At 42.5% G+C, this 23,569-nt stretch overlaps 1 protein-coding gene across 1 annotated transcript in view; it reads left to right on the top strand.

Moving 5' to 3' along the window:
- ARMC12 (armadillo repeat containing 12) overlaps positions 1-21,397 on the top strand; it is an 83,746-nt gene extending 62,349 nt beyond the window's left edge. Inside the window, exons 4-7 of the mRNA XM_033917501.1 lie at positions 1,097-1,231; positions 5,320-5,493; positions 12,083-12,154; positions 20,973-21,397. Coding sequence (XP_033773392.1) covers positions 1,097-1,231; positions 5,320-5,493; positions 12,083-12,154; positions 20,973-21,290 — 699 coding nt within the window. The 3' untranslated portion in view covers positions 21,291-21,397. The remainder of the gene's footprint in view (positions 1-1,096; positions 1,232-5,319; positions 5,494-12,082; positions 12,155-20,972) is intronic.
- Positions 21,398-23,569: the final 2,172 nt, after the last annotated feature.

The following is a 23,569-nucleotide window of genomic DNA, read 5'->3' as shown; positions in this document are numbered from 1 at the left end:
CCTCCCTTTTTCAAAGCTGCGCTAACGGCAGTTGCAGCGGTAACCGCCCCGAAGCCCAAAGAGATTGAAAGGACTTTGGGGCTCTTGCTGAACGGCAGCCGCCGGCACAGCTTTGTAAAAGGGGGGAGGGGATAAGTTAGGTGTCTAGCTTTAGGGCATCTATGTAGGCACCTTTTGTAGAAGTTCTCCCATGAAGCCTAAAACTCAAAATTAAACAAAACATGAAAAGCAGTAATGGTGACAAACAGCAGATGGCGCTTTTTCAAGTTGTATAATTGTCAGAACTTAATAAGCAGTTTGGGTGACAAAGAATACACATTTTAAAATCTAATCTAATCTTTGATTTTTATTTTTTTTTAATACCGATTCATCTCAACAGGAGGGCTCGACTCAGTTAACAAAATATTAATAAAATTATACAGGAGATTAGAACAGAAACTATAGCTTTTCAGCCAGAATTCTATCTTTTATGATTGATTATTTGAAAAAGAAGGATCATACGTAAATTTCTGAAATAAATATGTCTTCAAAACTTTACGAAAAGTGGGGAGATGAGAGAGCGCTCTAATTATAGAAGGAAGGTCATTCCAAACTTTTACGAATAAAAAAGAAAATGATCGACAAAAATTGGCCATAGTTTTTCTTCCTTTGACAGTGGGAAAGCCAAGTTTATATTTCTGAGAGCTCCTGGAATTAGAGAATTCTTGTGAATTAAATGATACAGGAACCAAAGGAGAAAAGAAATACTATATAGGATTTTGAAAATTACAGTTGCACATTTAAATTGGAGCTGGTATTCAGAGCTGCCAAGTTACCCAATTCCTGAAAGGATATTTTTTTTGGTTTTGAACTTACATCCCAAAGCAGTGTCATGCCTTGCCCTACAAATTGAGATTAGAGCTCCAGATCCCACAATGCACCAGGACAGAGTTGTCAGAAATCCAGACAATGGCTTAAAATCTCCTTTCTGGAATTGAGTAACTTAGCGTCAGAGGCTGTCGCTTGTCCACTACCGGGCATGGCAGGCCCTGCACCTAATTGAGGCATGATGCTGAGGGGAAAGAGAGACCATTGACCCTTGCTTTCTTCCTCCCAGGCCAAGAGTTGCACAGATGAGGACATTAATTTGATTGGATCTCTGCTGAATGATGAAGAAAAGGGAATTAAAATCCAGGCATTAAATGCACTGAATGCCTTTGCTACCCTGGAGTTAAAGCAACATAAGATTCAGGTGACAGTTCCGTTAGCAAACGTCCTATAACACATTTGAGATTTCTTCCATTGGTTTGAGCTCTTCTTCTCAGCCTCTGTCCGCAGTGGTGTCTGATGATCGAGACGCCAAGCTAGTGCAAGGCTGGTAAAGAAATCTAAAATTTGGTTATTGACTTCTGACAGGGGTGGCCTGTCCCTCACCCCCACAGTTACCAGCAGAAGGCCTAAACTCAGCAGTGTTAATAGCGGATAGCCTAGCTGGTTTTAAGAAAAGTTTGGACAAGTTCCTGGAGGAAAAGTCCATAGTCTGTTATTGAGAAAGAAGTGGGGGAAGCCACTGCGTGCCCTGGATCGGTAGCATGGAATGTTGCTACTCTTTGGGATTCTAGAATCTTGTTACTCTCTGGGATTCCGGAATCTTGCTATTCTTTGAGATTCTGTATGGAATGTTGCTACTCTTTGGGTTTTGGCCAGGAACTAGGGTCCTGGATTGGCCACCGTGAGAACGGGCTACTGGGCTTGATGGACCATTGATCTGACCCAGTAAGGCTATTCTTATGTCCTTATTGCCAGCACTAGCCAGATCACTCACTTCTTACCTGCATTTTTATATTTCAACAGCAGCAGAACCTTGAGGGATCACATTTTATTGTGCAAGGGCATCTATGGCAGCACTTCTGCACCCAGTACTTAAGCATGCTAGCCACTCTTCCCCTCTAAGGTAGGGTTGCCAGATTTTGTCCTCAAAAAAAGAGGATGTGTGGTCCTGCCCCATTCCAGTCCAGCCCGCCCCATTCTGCCCACAGCCCCACCCCATTCTGCCCAAAGCCCCGCCCATTCGTCCCCCCAACCCCCGGCCCCACACAAACCCTGTTTCTCCGGGGCCACGTCCGGAGGGCATCTGCTCATGCATGGATGTGATGACATCACACGCCTACGCGTGATATCATCGTGTCACACCCGCAGATGCCTTCCAGACACGGCCCCAAGCTTAATGGTTTTCAAAACCCGGACAAAGTGCCGGGCTTTCAAAACCCATCCAGATGCCTGGGCAGTTCTCTAAAGAGAGGACAAGTCCAGGTATATCTGGACGGCTGGTAACCCTGTTCTAAGCTGAGAGGGAGTCTTCCATCTACAGGCCTGCCAGCAGGGCGGGAGTGCTGTTTCACTAGCACATGTTCAGTTCCCACATTTTATGGAATTTTTATAACAATCAAACTTATATACAATGCTAGGAAATATGACCATGTCTCGCCGTTGTTGATAGATTCCCATTGGCTTCCAATTGGCCATCGGATCTTTTTTAAAATAATGTTGCTCATATTTAAAACTTTAGCATTCAACGAACCCCAATTTATATCAAGATTGTTTTAACACCACATAATACTCAACGCCCACTTCGGTCATCAAGCCAAAATCTCCTTTCTGTTCCTTCTTTGAAAATTGTAGGAACAAGAAGATCGGACATGTTTTCTGTGATGGGCCCTCAATGGTGGAACTCTTTGCCACAATATATTAGAAACGAAAAAGATCTTACATCGTTCAAAAAATTTTTTAAATCTTATCTCTTTAAAGATGCTTTTAATATTTAACCTTTTTAATAAAGGTCTCAAAATGTGCTAAAGTTTAACTACCCCCCTCCCTCCTGTTTTTTTCCTCTTTGTTTTTTTTCTACCAAGACAAAAATTGTAACTTTTCCACTTTCCCTCCCAACTCTTGTTTGTATTATATGAAAGAATTTTGTTAATATGTTAGTCTCTTTGTACTATACTTACATTACATTACATTACATTAATGACTTCTATTCCGCCTGTACCTTGCAGTTCTAAGCGGATTACAACAAAAAGATAACTGGACATTTCCAGGAATAGGAATACAATTAACGACGTAGGGCCTAATACATCTAAACGATAGCTGGACGTTTTCAGGAAGAGGAATACAGTTAAAGGCGTTAGGTCTAAATCACATGTTGAAGGGAGGATCCTAAGAAGGGGAGAGAGGGGAGAGGAGTGGGGTTAGGAAATTAGAATGTATACTCTTATTTTTAATTTTGTTCATCGCTTAGTAATTTTAATAAGCGATTAATCAAATATGCTAATAAACTTGAAACTTGAAACAAACAAAATACAACTAAGGAGAACTATATAAACAAAATATAAATGCAGTAAAAACAGTTATATCATTATCCTCGGGGAAGAAATACTATCATTGTAATCAGTTTACACTTCTCCCTTTGTATTTGTGGGAGTTATGGGCAGAGCCGGCCCGCGAATACAGAGAAATAGCGAATAACTATTTCCATGTACTTGCCCAGACTCTGCTCAGCTTTGCACTCTTTGCCACCCGCCTCAGTGATCCGTACCATACTCTTTTTCTCATCTCGGCAGCGCCTGCCAGCAGCTGTTTAAAATTCCAAGGACTGTTTCTAATTCTCCTTTGTGCCGCGGAAGGGTAGAAAGGGAGGCAGGGGGAGGGAGGAAGCTTCTTTGTTTGTCACGCATGCCTCAGCCCTGTTCCAGGAGAAACCTTTCCATCCAGCAGGTTACCTTAACGAAAGGGGTGGCGCCAGGGACGGCTGCTGGCCAATCAGAAGAGGTCATTGACAGGTGCTTGACAATCGGAGCTTTCTGCAAGCCAAAGACAAGAGTAACAGCCGTCCGACAGCCAGGTGGACCGGGGTGGGGGGAAAACCATCAAAACATAAACCGTGAATAATCTAAATCGCGCGTGTAGAAACCGCGAATACGGAGGGAGAAACACAATCAAAGTGATGCACATTGGGAAGAATAATCCAAATCAAAGTTACCAGATGCTAGGATCCACTTTTGTGATCAGCACCCAAGAAAAAGATTTTATGTTCTTAATCATAATACCCATTGATGAGATAGGATATTAAATGTGGGCAATAAGTTCCAGATCTCACAAAAACTTTTGGTATCCTTTCACATTTTTCAATTTGAGGTACAGGCAAGCCCTGCAGGGCTCCAAGGAAGCTGCCTGTCCCTAGGAATTGAAAATACAGTGTTGAAGCACTGCCCTCTACTGGCATCAATGCAGTTGGAGGACTCCCACTCTGTTTAAAGAAAACAATGCTGCCAGACCTGAAAGTCGAGCTTTCAGGATCTTCACAGTATACGATATATGCTTGAGATATAATCTGAAGACTGAGTTGGGTGCTCACTTTCACTAATCTTTGGGGTGACTGCTCATTGACTGCCTATAGTATGGAGTATTAATGGCTACGGAGAAACCACCTGGGTACAACAAAGTTTGTGGCTTACATTGTTCTGAAAAGTTGTGTCAAGTAATAAGAAAAACATTGAAACCTTTTTGGTTACTGCTTTAGAAATTAGAATCATGGTAATATTGTCTTTAGGTAATTGCACTGTGACTTATAGGCAGGGGTTGTTTCCTAAGCTTCCCTCCTGATTCTCTGAACCCACATATTGGGTACTACCCAACTGGCATTGGTCATTTATAGAATGTTGCATTGCAAAGGTCAAGAGTTGAAGTGCTAATATATCTTAGTCAGGGACTAGGTCATTCTCAAATAGTTGAAAGCAATGGGTTTCTAAAAGATCTCTCAAACAAAACCCACCTCTACTAGATGTCATACAGATGGGTCAAATGAGGGAATGAGAAAGCACCTCCACAGAGGGAAGACTATTATAATGGCATTTTTTTTTGGGGGGGGGGGGGAAGGGGGAGACTAGCACAATATGTTGCATTTAAGGAATATTTTTTAACTGGATTCATGACAACTGAGAAGCACGACTGGATCCATCTGAGTTTTGAAAGCCAAAACAGAGGTCTATGATACTTTCTTCTCGTGTGGGCAACTTCTGATATGGCCTTAAGAGAAACAAAGGAGGAGATCAGGTGCCATCATGAAAGGCTTCAATCATTCTGGCATGTGCTTTTCTCAAAAACCTCCAAAATAAGAACATAAGAATAGCCTTCCTGTGCCTATCTTTTAGAGAATCACGCTTACAGCTGCACTAGTCAGTGCCAATTTTTGAGGCGACCTACCTAGAATCGGACTATAGCTTTTGTGTACATTGATGTCGCCACACTGTCACGTATACTTTAATGATGTTTCTTGCCTAGGAATTTGTGCCCCGGGTCATAGAGCTTGTCACAACCATCTGGGACTCGGACCTGCACATCGCAGGGTTGAAAATGCTGAACGCCGCCATCTTGGAAGATCACCTTTTCATGTTACTAAGGAGAGGGATCCCTTCTTTCATGGAAATCCTACAGGCAAAGAACAACTTGGCACAGGTATGGAGGGCCTGGGTGTAAGTCCCTCATTATAAGGAGCACCCACCGGCACACCAGTCCTCTATCAGATATGGGGGAAGTGGTGTTAGAAATGAAGTCAGCCCATAGCATATTCTCAGAGATGCCAAACTGGAGCAATTTATAAGAAGGAGATTTTGGTTCAACCTCCTCCCCCAGCACTGCAACCCTGAACATCTTCAAATCTCCTAGGCCACACTTCTTGCTTCTTCATGTTGAAGCACAAAGTGTCAGCTGTGAGATTTTAAGCTATTCACGATCACGCGTAGGCAGAGAAAGCACTGACTAGCTGGCTATCTAATCTTCCATATTGCAGGGGAGTTTCCTGATTGGGGGGGTGGGAGATGGCTCTCCAAAGCCGTGGTCTCCCCCTTCATATGAGCACCTTAGCCAGGGCTATGTCCCCATTTATTTATTTATTTATTTAACCATTTATATACCGCATAAAACTATGCGGTTAACACATTGGTTACATACATATTATCCTGGTCGCCCTCTAGTGGTACACATATGGTACGACCAATAGACAGATGCAAAATTCCCATCACTCCAAAACAGATGGCATAAAATCAATACATACATTATCAATCAAGAATTCAACAAAAAAAACCTGCAGAAAACATTGAACATTAAGTTCAAGACCAAATATTCATTAACATGGCATGTTAAAACTGAAGCAGCTGTAGCAGTATTTTCATAGGAAAACCTTAACAAAAAGCTGCGTTTTCAACATTTTCTTGAAATTGATCTTCCCAGCGCAAAATCACTGAATACCAGGCAGGGCACTCCAAAGTTTAGCACCAACCACTCACATCATTGACACTCCAATCCTAAAATGCATAATGGACATCCTACCCTCTAAACTCAATTTCATTATATTTTCAGATCTTAGGTTTCTTCTAGGTTGGTAAATTTCAAGCAACTCTTGTAACACCCTTGGAGAGATATGATGCAATATCTGATGAATAATTGGAATGGGCAGCCAATGCCATTGTTTCAATACAGGAGATATATGTAAACTCCTAGGAGCCCCTGTAATCAATCTTGCAGCAGAGTTGGGGTTACAATGATGGTGCAAACAGGGAAATTGTCCTGGGGCCTCATGCTAAAAGGACCCCTAAGCTTACTTAGGCCCAGATTCACTAAGGATAGCGACTCAGTCGCTGTTGGCCGATTCACTATCTTTTTTTGCATGCAAATGATTTGCACAGAGGTGCAAATCATTTGCCTGCAAACTCGCCGACTCAATTGCTCCGTTAATGATTGAGTTGGGGCATAGCCCTGACAGGAGAAGCAGCCTCCTGTCACTGCTGTCAGGGCTTCTGCTGGCTTTTTTCTTTTCTTTTTTTAACGGGCTAGATATTTTGCGTGTATTGTACATGCAAAATATCTGGCCAATAAAAAAAAAAAGTGTTCCCTCCCTCCCCCCGACAAAGCGCTCCCCCCTCCCCGAACCCCAAAAAATGGCAAGAGGGATGTCCACTCCCTCCTGCCATCGGGCTGACTCCTTCCATCCTACCCCCCCAAAAAAAACAACAAATGGCAGGAGGGATGCAGTTTAGTGAATCGGGTCAGGGAACACTAATGATCGCAAAACCAGTTTTACTGGTTTTGCGACCATCGTTACAAGATCAGTAAGTTTAGTGAACCTAGCCCTTAAAGCTGAAGGAAATGCAGCTCGCTGGTGGGCTTTGAGATCCCTTTCTAAGCTTCTTCCTGGGACCCTCCCCAACATATTGAACAGTGGCTTTGGTGATTGCTGCTTTGAATTGTTGGGTCCAGAAGGACTTGCGAGCTCATTTGCTCTGTTAAACCATCCAAGATTTCCTAAGATAACCATTTTTAAAGTGACTCCTGCTTTGGCAAGCAAGGGCTGAAAGAACAGGAGGTTGATCAACGTCAAGCTTCTACTCGGTCCCTTCCTGTGACTCCTTGCTGGTCCCGGGCCAGCTTGGACTAGATGGATATCTACTATATCAATACCCTTGGTGTACAAGAATGTAAAACAGCATAAGAACTGTTGTAACTACAAAAACAAACTGTCGTACCAGTGTGTTAAAATATGGTCAGAGACCCGGACACCGTGTAAGATGTTTATCTCACATTTGAAGCCTCACTGACCAATCATTGCATAGTTTGAATTTTAGTTGAAAAATAACGTGCATTCGTAATCATCAAAATTAACTCAAAAAGTGCAGCTTGGCTTAAATGTTTCACATTTCTGGGCTCCCGACACAGACCATGTTCATTTCCTGCCTCAGGGAAACCCAAAAAAAGGTCTTCACATCAAAACGGCAGGGGCAAACAGAATAAAAAAAAATGTAAGCACAAAAACTAAATATGTGCAAAAGCCTTAAATACTTCAAAGTTAAGCGTGCTAAATAGACAGCCTCAAAATAAATCTTATGAGGGTACCAGCACACTTCAATGATAAGGCGTATGGGGCCAGTCTTAAAGATCTCAATCTGCATACTTTGGAGGAAAGGCGGGAGAGGGGAGATATAATAGAGACGTTTAAATACCTACATGATGTAAATGCGCATGAGTCGAGTCTCTTTCATTTGAAAGGAAACTCTGCAATGAGGGCATAGGATGAAGTTAAGAGGTGATAGGCTCCGGAGTAATCTGAGGAAATACTTTTTTATGGAAAGGGTGCTAGATGCGTGGAAAGTCTCCCGGAAGAGGTGGTAGAGACAGAGACTGTGTCTGAATTCAAGAGGGCCTGGGATAGGCACGTGGGATCTCTAGGAGAGAGAAAGAGATAATGGCTACCGTGGAAGGACAGTCTAGAGCAGGGGTCTCAAAGTCCCTCCTTGAGGGCCGCAATCCAGTCGGGTTTTCAGGATTTCCCCAATGAATATGCACGAGATCTATGTGCATGCACTGCTTTCAATGCACATTCATTGGGGCAGTCCTGAAAACCCGATTGGATTGCGGCCCTCAAGGAGGGACTTTGAGATCCCTGGTGTAGAGGGGCCATTTGGTCTTTATCTGCCATCATGTTACAGTGTTTCTATAACCATTCAGCTCTATGACATCACAATGCTGGTATAAAGAGCCTTAGCCTATAGGAAGAGGAGATGCAAATGTTAAGAGCCTGAGCCAATAGGGAGAGGAGGAGATAGTGGATGTTGCAGATGGGCCATTTGGCCTTTATCTGCTGTCATGTTTCTATGTTTCAATAGTTCCATGCACTGAAAACCAGCATGTTATGCAGCTGCAACTGTGGTCTCTTCTGGTCTGGAAGCTCCAAAAGTCAATGGTTCCCAAACATCCATAAATTTCTTATACCGTCCCTGTTGTACGGCCATCGAACGTTCCATTTTTAAATTATAACAGAGAGATTCCCACTATATTTTTTGCCATTCATTTTATTAACATTTTTTTCAAAACTTCTACCAGCGCCTCCATGCTTATGAGGCTGTCAAGCCATTCCTATTGAATATTGCCTTAGCTTTGGCTTCCCACACGGCTGGGAATATTCTCTTGTTCCCGCTTAGCATAGAGCTGACAGATCACTGCTTCTTCCTTTTCAGTAGCAATATGTTTCTGCGTTCGACGGAGCGTCCCCTGTGTCACTCCATCAGGAATGCATCCACACATGCATATGAAGCTGTTTGCCCGTATTACAAGTTTTTCTTTTCAGCCGCTATGACAATTGTTTGAACGCTCTAAAGGCTAATGATGCTCCCGGTGCAATCCAGAGTTATTCGCCACTTTATGGTGTCTATCTACTGGTTTAAGGGCGATTAGTCAAGGATATTATTGTAGGAGGATCACATTATCTATATACTTCCCAAAAATACATGTACTCAAAATATTGTGAAGTGTACAGCTATTGCAATGATTGGTTGGTGAGGCTTTAAATGCAAAATAAATGAGCGTATTTTAACCCACTGCTACAGTAGTTTATTTTTGTAGTTACATTACATTATGGATTTCTATTCCGCCATTACCTTGCGGTTCAAGGCGGATTACAAAAAGATATCTGATAGAGAGAATATCAGGTTGTGTCCAGGGAAGATAAACAGTAAGAACATAAGAACATAAGCAATGCCTCTGCTGGGTCAGACCTGAGGTCCATCATGCCCAGCAGTCCGCTCACGCGGCGGCCCAACAGGTCCAGGACCTGTGAAGTAATCCTCTATTTATACCCTTCTATCCCCTTTTCCAGCAGGAAATTGTCCAATCCTTTCTTAAACCCCAGTACCGTACTCTGCCCTATTACGTTCTCTGGAAGCGCATTCCAGGTGTCCACCACACGTTGGGTAAAGAAGAACTTCCTAGCATTTGTTTTGAATCTGTCCCCTTTCAACTTTTCTGAATGCCCTCTTGTTCTTTTATTATTCGACAGTTTGAAGAACCTTTCCTTCTCTACTCTCTCTATGCCCTTCATGATCTTATAAGTCTCTATCATATAGATCAGGTTTTTTTTCAGGGGGGAGGTTAGGAAGGTGGTGGGAGGAAGGACGGAAGTCTGTAGTGTTATGTCTTTTTCAGGAATTTCTTGAAGAGTATAGTCTTTATTTCTTTTCTGAACGTCTTGTAGTCTGGGGTTGTTATCAGTAGACTGGAAATTTGGTTGTAATGTAATGTAATGTAATGTAATTTATTTCTTGTATACCGCTATATCCGTTAGGTTCTAAGCGGTTTTAAGAAAATATACATTTAAATTGAAAGTAAGAAGTTAGAAAGGTGCTTAATAAATTCCCTTACTGTCCCGAAGGCTCACAATCTAACTAAAGCACCTGAAAGTTGATAAAGAAGTGAAAAATAAAGAAGAAGATTAATGTTAAACATTTTAACTAGACAGTATTAATCTGAATAGTACTTTGGTAATGGAAGAGAGGAGAAAAAAGGAATAGATGTAAAAGGGAGAACCGTAGGAAGACAGAATTTTGGAGAGAATTTAAATGAAGGAGATATAACATAATAAAGGCAGAATTAAAAACAATAGATAAGGTTAAAGAAATTCATAATATGAAAAGAAAAATAAAGTAAAAATAAAAATAGTGTCTTTAAATACAGTTTCAGTCATTGATGAATGTGGAGCAAGCAAGTGGTGTTGAAAGACTATGTGTGCCGGTGCCGTTGTTGCTAGGGTAGATAGGGTACTCCTGTCCTGTATTTACTGTGCCAACCTGGGCCGACGGACAGCGGGACACTAGGGCAGAAGTCCTCCGAAACTCGGGTAGGCAGATGACGATTAGACCAACGCTGTTAAAGTCCTGCATGCAGGATACAGGCGGAGGAGGCAAATGCACTGCAACAGTCACAAGGCGCTGAGCTGTACACTGGTATCTCTGGGGCCGAGGCCAACCTGGTGCTCCCTCTTTGCTGCTGTTACGCTCTCGCACCTTCTGAACTCCGCAACCTCGGCGAGAAACTCTGGAGAAAGGTTGAGCAGATGAATGATGGGACCTCGGAGCAAAAGTCTTCAGATCCCGGGTCGAGCAAGCGCCGAACAGTCTAGTTTTGCTGCTTCAGTAGTTAGGAGGCCATCATATAGTTTTTTTCCGTTTAACTTCTTTGATTGGAGGGTGTGTGAATGGGGGGGGGTGAGTTTTTCTATGTCTAGTGGAGGTGGTTTGGATGAGGCGATTGTTCAGGTAGGTTGGGCTGTCTCCATTTATAGTTTTAAATAGTAGACAGTAGAATTTAAATCGTATTCATGCTGGGATTGGAAGCCAATGTGAGTCGAGGTATGCTTCTGTAATGTGGTCGTGGTTCCTTAATGAGTAGATACAACAGTTCTTTTGCTGTTTTACATTCTTGCACACTAAATACTTGTGAAATTGGCTATAGCACAAGACAAAATATCCAACTGGATATATAGGAGAAATACTATAAGGATCTCAAGCGCTCACAGCTAAAAGCCCGATATATTTTTCAAGCTGATAACCATAGGGTGAGCTATCATTGGTCCTATGAATTCTCCTATTAATTTAATTTTTTATTTTTTATCAAAACATTTTTATAGATTTTAAATGTATTAAATATGGTACAAAACCTATTTTGCTTCATAAAAGTTGCCTTGCAAATCTATTTTTGATTCATTTACTGGTCTTCATTTAATAAGTAGTACTCTCCCATCCAACAATATAATTTATAGGAGAATTCATAGGACCAATGATAGCTCACCCTATGGTTATCAGCTTGAAAAATATATCGGGCTTTTAGCTGTGAGCGCTTGAGATCCTTATAGTATTTCTCCTATATATCCAGTTGGATATTTTGTCTTGTGTTATAGCCAATTTCACAAGTATTTAGTGTGTTTCACAAAAAATTTTGAGATTACATTCTTGCACACCAAGAGTATTGATAGATACACATCCACTTATCCTGTTATTGCTGAAATTTACTTTTTCCCTTCAGCATTATGACTAGGACTGGATGGAAGGCATATTAGTCCTTTGAAAGATGGATGCTGCCCAATTTCCTGCAGAGGCTTTCAGGACTGGGTTTGGGTTTCTAATTACTCCACTCTACAACTCCTTCAAGTTTAGACTGTAGGTCACGTCTCCTTTCTTCCAGGGGTTGGCCTGAAATCTTTTTTTTTTCTGCATTTTAGTTGCAGGTTCTAAAGTTCCTGATTACCCTGTCACAGAAGGAAGAACTGCTGTATGATATTCTCAATTGCCAGGTAGGGAAATACTTTGGGAAGAGAAATTGTGGCTCGGTCTCTTAACTGGAACAGAGTCCATTTAAAAAGGGTATGCTCAGTGCACACTTGGACTTTTAAAAATTGCAACCATGACCCCAGAATGCAATGGGAATAAATGCAGAACTTACCTTGCCTGCCCCTTTAGGTCACCTTAAGAAAATAAGAATAGCCTTACTGGGTCAGACCAATGGTCCATCAAGCCCAACTGAACAGTGCTAACGGACAACCTCCTCCAAGATCCCCTTCCTGTCTCCTCTCTCCTCCTATTCTCCTGTTCCCTGCTCTCCTTCCTTTAACTCCTTGCTTCCCTCACGCTCCCCCACCTCTTCCCTTCCATGCTTTACTTGCTCCCCCTCCCCTTTTCTCTCTACGTCTTCTCACCTGTCTCCTCTTCAAATGCCTATAATTTTATTGTCCTGTAACTTTATTGTGACTGTCAATTGTAACCTGTTCTGAGCTCCTGGGAGAACAGGATAGAAATCTAAAACAAACAAACAAATAAATAAGTAAGTAGCCCAATATCATGGTGGTCAATCCAGGTCACTAGTACTTGGCCAAAACCCAAAGAGTAGCAACATTCCATGCTACCGATCCAGGGTAAAATAAACAAAAAGGAGCAAGAACCTCTCTAAAGCATCGAGAGGAGATTGATTAGAAAAAATATCAAAAGAATATGCTAAATAATCACTCAATTATAAATAAATAAGGTGCTTATAATACAACTGTTCATAGAGTTTTCTGCTAGAGAAATGGAGGTGATAACAGGGAAAATCCCAACACTACCACCTCACCGCCCAATCATTGCTTCAACTCTAGAAGCCTGTTGTAAAATCTGTCAGTGTTTGAAAAGTGCTCAAAGCTACTTCTATTTCCAAAATAATAAATATAATGATTTAAATCTGGAACAGTAAACTTAACTTTGGCTTGCGGGTTCCGACGGACGTGGCCCGTTTCGTTCCTGCTTCAGGGACCCGAAAAAGAGTTGTAAGAATGCTCAAAGCAAGGGCGCGGCCATACTCTGAGAATACAAAAATGTTAAGAGTTAAAGACTTTATAAACATTAAAAATATACGAAGTGAAAGATATATAAAGTACATTAAGGCTACGAATGGCCCTTACCAACTTAACGACTAATTTTTCATATTAACTTTTCATTAGAGCTACCTCCTCATAGCATGTCGGCTGCTGCGCTGACACCAGAACAGGTTTTAAAAGACTGTTACGTCAGTACGTGATTGACGCAAACAGCTGTCAGCCAATTGTAACGCCCACACCTGAAGTGAGGGCTATTTGAAAAAAAATTGAAAAGGAAAACCAAAGAAAAAGATAAAGATAATGCAACCAAAATAAGTGGGAAAACCTCAATGGAAAATGCTTCATAGAAAGGCTCGCCACTCAATTTCACTGTTTAAACCTCTCGGATGGAGAGTATCTAGCTTAAAAATCCAGCTCTGTTCTTTCACATAAAGGATCCCTTTTAGATCACCCCCTCGAGGTAAAATGGGAGCTTCCAAAATAGAGAAACGTAATGTGGACACTGGATGGTCTTCATGTGTCCAATGTTGAGTGAGTGGGGCTTCAAGTACTTGGGTGGTGATTCTAGATATATGTTCTTCAATGCGGACCCAAATACTCCGTACAGTGTGACCTATATATAATAATTTGCATGGACACTGGATCACATAAACTACACCACTTGTTCTGCAATTTGTAGATGTTATTGATTTGCGACGATGTACCTATCCTGGTCCTGTATCCCTAGCGGACTAGGTCCTTTAAGGCTTTTATGTGGATGATTTACTTTTATGTGGATGGAATTATTTTATGTGGATGATTTTAGTGTACCTATGGAACTTTCAAATAAAGTCCATTTAGGAACATCGTCATTCCACAGAGTTTTTTTGGTTTTCCCATCCTGGTACTGCCATGTCTTGTAAAGCTGCACTGTATTGACATACCCTGCGTGATGAGCACGGGGAATGCCCTCCCGTGACTAGAGTGTTCAAATGGATCTCTGAGCAAAACTGAGACTTAGTTAAATGTTGCTTCAAATTCCGACCTCGAGAGTAAGCAAAAGTAGGAGGTACTTGAAAAATATCATGATACTGTAGGATATGCCAGTGAGACTTGATATGTTTAATTTTAAATGCATATTGTGAATATGGCATCACGCATACAGTAGAAGCTTCACTAGATATATTAGTAGTAGTGGTGAAGAGAACTTCTCTTTGGGCATACAATGCTCTTTTGTATGCCTTTTTAATGATTTTGTCCGGATAACCTCACAAAATCAGTATGGGAGGAGCACAAGCGGCGTAGGCGTAAAAATTGTCCTGTAGGGATGTTGTCCCGTAAATGTTTAGGGTGATGACTCTCATATCGTAACAAGTGGTTTCGGTCAGTAGATTTTCTATAGATTGTTATTTAAAGTGATGTTAATGTCCAAAAAAGATAAAGTCTGAGAGTTGGAATTAACTGTAAATGTCAAATTTGGATCACCCTGATTAAGCCAAGTCACAAATTCAGATAATTCCACTGCTGTTCCTAACCAGACTGCAAAAATGTCATCAATATAACGTTTCCACATGAGCATCTTGGAAAAATATTCAGCAGGGTATAAGTACTGTTCTTCGAAAGTTGCCACATATAGGCACGCCACTGTCGGTGCCATCTTGGCCCCCATCGCAGTCCCCTTGATCTGTAGACAGTAAGATTGATCAAATTGAAAATAATTTTTATATAGGGCATCCCGAGCTATAGAGACTAAAAAGTCTATACGTTGAGATGACAAATCCATTTTCTGAAGATGACTCCTAATAATATTCATGGCTGCCTCTTGCGGTATATTTGTATATAAGGCTGCAATGTCAAAAGAACAGAGCTGGATTTTTAAGCTAGATACTCTCCATCCGAGAGGTTTAAACAGTGAAATTGAGTGGCGAGCCTTTCTATGAAGCATTTTCCATTGAGGTTTTCCCACTTATTTTGGTTGCATTATCTTTATCTTTTTCTTTGGTTTTCCTTTTCAATTTTTTTCAAATAGCCCTCACTTCAGGTGTGGGCGTTACAATTGGCTGACAGCTGTTTGCGTCAATCACATACTGACGTAACAGTCTTTTAAAACCTGTTCTGGTGTCAGCGCAGCGCAGCAGCCGACACGCTATGAGGAGGTAGCTCTAATGAAAAGTTAATATGAAAAATTAGTCGTTAAGTTGGTAAGGGCCATTCGTAGCCTTAATGTACTTTATATATCTTTCACTTCGTATATTTTTAATGTTTATAAAGTCTTTAACTCTAAACATTTTTGTATTCTCAGAGTTTCGCCGCGCCCTTGCTTTGAGCATTCTTACAACTCTTTTTCGGGTCTCTGAAGCAGGAACGAAACGGGCCACGTCCGTCGGAACCCGCAAGCCAAAGTTAAGTTTGCTGTTCCAGATTTAAATCATTATATTTATTATTTTGGAAATAGAAGTAGCTTTGAGTACTTTTCAAACACTGACAGATTTTACAACAGGCTTCTAGAGTTGAAGCAATGATTGGGCGGTGAGGTGGTAGTGTTGGGATTTTCCTTGTTATCACCTCCATTTCTCTGAGCAGAAAACTCTATGAACAGTTGTATGGTTATAACCACCTTATTTATTTATAATTGAGTGATTATTTAGCATATTCTACCAATCCAGGGTAAGCAGAGGCTTCCTCCATGTTTTAATAACAGACTATGGACTTTACCTCCAGGAATTTGTCCAAACCTTTCTGAAAACTAGCTACGCTATTCGCAATCTCTGGCAATGCGTTCCAGAGCTTAATTATTCTCTGCATGAACAAATATTTCCTCCTATTGGTTTTAAAAGTATTTCCCTGTAGTTTCATCAAATGTCCCCTAGTCTTACAATAGAGATGAGCAATCTTTGTGCGTAGAAGGCCACATGAACATCAGCCTTAACCTTAGTGGACCACACACATAAAATATCCTTTCCCCCTCCCCCCCATAAAATCCATATATTTCTGTATGGACTTGACTTCCTGGGCTAATTTACATAAATACACTTTCATTTTCAACAAATGCACTGCCAACAAAATTCAATGTAATGTCCAAATGAACATATTTTGATATCAAAATGGTCTCTCTTCCTTGCCCCACAATCCATGTGCAGCTGTTGCTTGCTGTCTCTCGTCCCTGCTCCAAAATCCCTGTGCCACAATTCCTCTAACTCCCCTCCTAATAATAATAAATAATAATAATAACAGTTTATATACCGCAGGACCGTGAAGTTCTATGCGGTTTACAATGACTAGAAAGGTGCTACAAATAGAGTAGAACTTACATAGTTGAAGAATAGTGGCTAGCAGTTTAAGGGAACAATTGTGATGGGGAGATTGTGATGGGAGAGATTGTGCAGATTCGCTACCTAGGTATTTCAAGAACAGGTATGTCTTTAGATGTTTCCTAAATTCACCATAGTTATTTGCGTTTATAATTAGTTTTTCCAAGTCTTTGCCCCATAATGCCGCCTGGTAAGAGAGAAGATGTTGATGGTGTCTTTTAAATTTACATCCTCTAACCGGTGGGGAGATGGACTTCGGGTGCGTACCTCTCTTGTGTCTATTGGTTGAGAAGTGGAAGAGGTCAATTATATATTTAGGGGCTACACCAGATAGTACCTTAAAGCAAAAGCATCCCAGCTTGAACTTCTCTGATCCCAGCATCACCCCTTGTATCTCTCCCTCATTTACCACACATATGTGCCATCCATTGACTCTTGTAAGGCAGGGAAGAGCAACCTGCAGACCGACAAGAAATTTTAAGTGTCCCATAAGCAAATCTCCTTTCTCACTTCCAGTCCCCCGGTACTGAAGAAAGATACCTGTCTCAGCTCAGCTGCAATTCCTTTCTCTGTCTCCCCTCTTCCTTGGATTACCAGATGTCTGGATTTACCCGGATATGTCCTCTTTTTAGAGAACTGTCCAGGTGTCCAGACAGGTCTTCAAAACCTAGCAGTTTGGCCGGATTTTGAAAACCGTTGAGCTCGGGGCCACGTCTGGAGAGCATCCACATGTGTGCGGATGCCTTCCAGATGCGGCCCCGAAAAGACAAGATTTGTGTGGAGCTGGGGTTGGAGGGAGGAATGGGGCAGGGCTTTGGGTGGAATGGGGCAGGGTAGGCATTCCGGTCCTCTAGAGACGGAGCCAGGTCAGGTTTTAAGGATATCCACAATAAATATACATGAGATAGATTTTGCATCTCAAGGAGGCAGTGCATGCAAATCCATCTCAAACATATTCATTGTGGATATCCTGAAAACCTGACCTGGCTCCAGCTCTCGAGGACCAGAATTGCCTACCATTGGTCTAGGGGAAGAATGGAGCAGGGCCATATATCCTCATTTTTGGAAGTAAAACTCTGGTCACCCTACCTCGTTCCCCAGTTCCAAAATTCGCCTTCACTCACTGCAAAGCTCGCAAGCAGATCTCTCCATTCTAGTCCTGCAGGGCTGGAGAAAAGTACCCGTCAGCCTAGCTCAGGGGTGGCCAACGCCAGTCCTCGAGGGCCGGAATCCAGTTGGGTTTTCAGGATTTCCCCAAAGATTATGCATTGAAAGCAGGGCTTGCAAATAGATCTCATGCATATTCCTTGTGGAAATCCTGAAAACCTAACTGAATTACGGTCCTCGAGGACCAGAGTTGCCCACCCCTAGCCTAGCTACAATTCCTCTCTTTTTCTCCCTTCCCAACATTGCCCTTTATTACTGGGCCCTTTTAACTGACTTTTCATGAAGAGAGTCACTCAAAGCGGTTTACAATCCCTAAGTGGATCAGGGTAGAACATTGGTTAATATTAAGGGGAGGGTCTATAGAGTGGGCAGACTTGATGGGCCTGGGCCCTTTTCTGCCGTCATCTTTCTATGTTTCTATGTTTCTATTGAATAGTAATCAATTACTCGAGCATTTTCCCTATCTGTCCTGGTAGGCTCACAATCTGACTGTGTTACCTGGTACAGTGGTGAGTTAGGTCAGTGGTTCCCAACCCTGTCCTGGAGGCCAGTCGGGTTTTCAGGCTAGCCCTAATGAATATGCATGAGAGAGATTTGCATATAATAGAAGTGACAGGCATGCAAATCTGCTCCATGCATATTCATTAGAGCTAGCCTGAAAACCCGACTGGCCTTGGGGTCCTCTAGGACAGGGTTGGGAACCACCGAGTTAGGTGACTTGTCCAGTCTGAAGGAGCAGGCTGGGCTTGAACTTTCAACCTGAGGCAGCAGCTCTAACCAGTAGGCCACACTCCCCCTCCCTTTGTAACTCTCTCCCTCACGCACCACAAGGCTCGTAAGCAGATACCACCCTCTCTGTTCAGGTTCTGTGTGACCAAAGCAGTTTCTTCAGTGCAGAGGAGCTTTGGCTGGTCATGTCCCCATGGTGACCCGTCAAATGCACGCAAGGACAATTGTGCCCCGACAAATGCGCGCCATACAGCGGATACAACTTGTCTTTTTGAGGGTTGTGGGAGGAAACACCCTCTCACACTACACTTAAAATATTCACTTGATATTTAGTGTTAGGGTAAGGTGTAGATGAGGATGATGGGAACATAATCCTCATCTAAACCTTACCCTAACACTAGCGCAATTGACGGGGCGCCATTGTTTTTTTTTTTTTTTTTTTTGAATTCTTTATTTATTGGATTATTCATTACAATATCTTGTAACAAACATACATGAATGAACACAAAAAATACAAAATGTAAATTCCCAAATGGGAATTAACATAATATATAAGGAAACTAATTCAACCGTATCCTAGTCCACATTAAAGCTGATCGCCAGTACAAATAAAACATCAAAGCAAATCTTTCTATCTACTATCTAGGAACAGGCAAATGGCTATTATATGCATTATACATCATCCTCCAAAAATAAACTAAATATAAGAAATTAAACTTTCAACAAAGGTTTTTCTTTAATAAAATCTTCCACCTGGGCTGGATCAAAAAACACATATTTATCATTTCCATATGATATCAGGCGCCATTGTTGATTGCTGAGCTTTTTCTTCAGTCACACGGAACTTTTTCTTCAGTCACGCGGAACCTGGATGGAGAGCTGTTTGTGAACCTTGCAGTGAATTGAGAAAGAGAGACCCAAGGGGTGATGTTTGGAACTGGGGAAGAGGGGAGACAGAGAGAGGAATTGGGTCTCGGCCGAGCTAGGTACTTTTTCTTCAGTCCCTTAGAACCAGAAGCGAGAAGGGAGATCTGCTTGCAGTCTGCCTGAAATTCATTGTTGGGCCACAGGTCGCCAACCCCTGCCGTACAAGAATCAAAGGACAGTCCAGACCAGGGGTGTCAAAGTCCCTCCTCGAGGGCCGCAATCCAGTCGGATTTCCAGAATTTCCCCAATGAATATGCATGAGATCTATTTGCATGCACTGCTTTCATTGTATGCTAATAGATCTCATGCATGTTCATTGGGGAAATCCTGAAAACCCGGCTGGATTGCGGCCCTCGAGGAGGGACTTTGACACCCCTAGTCCAGACTATCAGTGGAAAACCAGTTTGTTCAACTTATGAATCAACTGACAACTTGCTGCAAACAAACCGGTGCAGATTACTCAATATTCAAGACTTGAAAAACACCCAAGACGCTACTCAAATGTATTTTGTGTCCTTGCTGAGGTGAAGTGTTCATCATTGGTTTCGTTTTGAAATTATTTTTTTAGTGCAGGCAAAACCCAAATTTACCTATGTGGTGATATAACTTATAGTAACAAGAGCACTTAACTTGTGGCCTGGCAAGTTTCCTCAGGGGCTGATACTCTTCAGAATTTCACTCATATCTCTTTTAAAGTCTGATATATGCGGAGGCTCTCCTCACACCACTCAGATTAAGATCTGGAATATTGAGTAATCTGCACTGGTTTGTCGGAAGAATCATAGGATAACACCATGCTTGCATACGTTTTCTCAGAGGAAACAGATGCAGCAGCAAGGACAGATCTTATGGGCTGATAAGTGCAAGGAACATCAGGTCTGCAGCAAAACAATGTTTTGGGAGGTGACACATACAGCACTGACACTCCACCTGTAATACAAGAGTCATGTTGGGCTCCTCTTGCAATTTCAGTTTATCCGGGTTGTCAGGCAGGAGGGCAACGCGATGGTGCACGCATGCACGCACATGCACGGATTCCCTCCTGCCCGACCAGAGTAGGCAGCAGGGGGTGGAGCTAGGGCAGGATTGGGGATGTGATGCGGCAGAGATGGGTGGGACAGGGCGGCCCTGTGGGCGGGTCTAAGGAAACAGAAAATCTGGCAATCCTACTTTTAGGAGCAGGTGTGGGTAGGAATGAGGAATATATCATAACTGAAATGCATTTGCTCAGATTTAGTGATGGGGGGCAGGTTATGGCAGAAAAATAGAAAATCTTCATGGAAAAATATGGAACTGCTCTTCCAAAAGAAGAGCGATTGGTTGCTCAACTCTGTTTTCTCTTCACTTATTAATTACAATTTTTTTCAACTGAGTCTGGTCAACCAAAGATTGATCTAGATGTGTAGGCATGCAGATGTAGTTCTGATTTCCTTTAGGACCACAAGTGCATGAATGAAGTGGGGCAGAACTAGAACTGTCTTAGTTTTTGGCGGGGCTAACTCAAGTCATCGGGCAATTCTAGATGCAATCTGTTGTGTCTCCTTTTCCTCAGTTCTGAGAAATAGGTGCTGGAGAGGGGGAAAGTCCCGGGTTCTGTTGGTTGCCATGTTCAGGAAAACATTGTTTAACACCTCACTTCTGTTTGCCAGGTGTTCCCAGACTTCCTCAATCTCTTCAGCACCCAGTTACCCGGGAATGTCCTCTGTCATATGTTGATACTGGTACAGTGCCTGAATTTGGGCATAAACAATCCACAGTACCAGTCTGTAAGCTGGGAGTACAATGAGGAGTCCCTATATGAAGCTCTCTTTGGTCAGGACAGTCGTCTGCCTAGTAAGTTACTCTCCCTCATCCTGCACCCAGAGGAAAATGTACAGAGGCAGGTTTGTCAGGTCATCTTCTGCCTGGAACAAAGCAAGAGCGATGACAACATCAGTGAACTCCAGACCAGCAGTTCCTCGACTTAGCACATCAGATGCGGCCGAACCACCTGAACTTTTAATGCCGCGCACAAATAAAACCAGCAAGAATGATCAAGGCCTGCTGCATCTGTTCCTTCTGTAAAGACTGCAACACAGAGATGTTATATTATTAACTACTATTATTATTGATAGAGAGATGTTGGTGTACACAGCACTTTATGAGATAAATAACATGGTTACAAGGTTTCTGACCCAAAGAGCTTGCATTCTGAGTTTTGAGCACAGGGAAGCCTGAGTGACCTCTCCCTTTTGCTACTTTGATTATATCTTTGTTTTTATTCTGTTTTTATACCATGCACTGAACAATCATGCAACTGGGAATGAAGGCTAAGGCCCTGATTCTAATAATGGCACCGTAAGTTAGGCAGATGGTCAAACTAGATGGGCCATTTGGCTTTTATCTGTCATGTTACTATGTTTCTATAACCATAAAGCTCTGGCGTCACAATGCAGGTGTACAGAGCATTAGCCAATAGGAAGAGGAGATGCAAATGTTAAGAGCCTTAGCCAATAGGGAGAGGAGGAGATAGTGGATGCTGCAGATGGGCCATTTTGCCTTTATCTGTCATCATGTTACTATGTTTCTATAACCATAAAGTACTATGACATCACAATGCAGGTGTAAAGAGCATTAGCCAATAGGAAGAGGAGATGCAAATGTTAAGAGCCTTAGCCAATAGGGAGAGGAGAAGATAGTAGATGCTGCAGATGGGTCATTTGGCCTTTATCTGCCATCATGTTTCTATGGTTCAATTGGTTCAATCAACGCAGTAATTGACTGCGCCGATTAAAAACCAATTAAACGGTGCCTCTGTAGACATGATTCTGGAAATATAGGCCAGGGTTTTCCAGGCCTACATTTCCAGTGCCTACCTTTCACGATGCCTACCTTTCACGTAGCCGTGATTCTCTAAACAATGCTGTTGCATGACTGGCATGCAGTTGATGGCGCTTTTGTAAGTGGCCGTTGAGGTAGGTGCTGTTTGGAGAACCTGGTCCTAAATGACTGTATAAGATTGTTGGAACAAAATTCCCACAACGCTTGATTGTGGCATTAGAATTCGACTCTCCAGGTTTAAATAATTTGTGTAAACTAGGATAGTCTAATTTAATATCTAGAAGAATGTGGCAGGAGAATCAACATCACACCTACAGCGATGAAGAATTATAAAAGTGATTTCAGTTGAATGAGCACCAGCCTTGAATTTGTGGGAACGCCTCCTTCCAAATGCACCGTGTCTTATACTGGTCCTTTCAAAGTCCTACGTTCATCTCTTTTCTTCTCCTCCAACCCAACAAATACAATCCAGTCACCCATGTGAGAGCGTGGCACAAATATTCAGGCAATGTGGCATGGCTGAGTAACAACCAGTGATTAGAGAATAACACGGAGACAAATTTCTCCCCATCCCCACAGGAACTCATTTTCCCACCCCGTCCCATCCCTGTGAACTCTGTTCCTGTCCTTGCCCCATTCCTGCAAGCTCCGTCCTCATCTGTAAAACCCTCAAACGCTTTAAAATCATAAGTAGCAACATTCTAGGGCTCAGATTGTGATGTCATAATGCCTCATTCCACCAATGCCTAAGCTCTGTCCTCATCTGCACAAGCCTCAAACACTTTAAAATCCTAAGTAGCAACATTCTTGAGCTCAGATTGTGATGTCATAATGCCTCATTCCACCAATGCCTAAGCTCCGTCCTCATCTGCACAAGCCTCAAACGCTTTCAAATCATAAGTAGCAACATTCTAGAGCTCAGATTGTGATGTCATAATGCCTCATTCCACCAATGCCTAAGCTCCGTCCTCATCTGCACAAGCCTCAAACGCTTTAAAATCATAAGTGTTCGCGGCTTGTGTGGTTAAGGCAGAGCTTACAGGAATGGGGCAGGGACAGGGAGAGCGACAAAACCCATGGGAACGGGATGGGTAGGGTTTCCGACGTCCAGATTCCCCAGACACGTCCTCCTTTTGAGGACATGTCCCTGGGGTCCAGACTGCTATTCAAACCTGGCACTTTGAATGGGTTTTGAAAAGCCTCCTTCAAAATCGCTGTTGGGCAGGAGGGCAACGCAGTGATGTTACGCACATGCATGTGCATGTTACATCATCGCATGCACACATGCCATCCTGTCCGACCAGAGCAGGGGGCAGGGCTAGGGCAGGACTGGTGTGGACGGGGCGTTAGGCACATGGGCTGGGTTGGCCCCATTTGTGTAAGACCCCACCCACAGGAGGGGCCTAATGCAACTGGGTCAATTCCG

The sequence above is a fragment of the Geotrypetes seraphini genome, chromosome 13, assembly GCF_902459505.1.
Source record: "Geotrypetes seraphini chromosome 13, aGeoSer1.1, whole genome shotgun sequence".
NCBI lineage: Eukaryota > Metazoa > Chordata > Amphibia > Gymnophiona > Dermophiidae > Geotrypetes > Geotrypetes seraphini.
The sequence above is the reverse complement of the archived record's forward strand: the minus strand, read 5'-3'. Positions and strand labels throughout refer to the sequence as shown.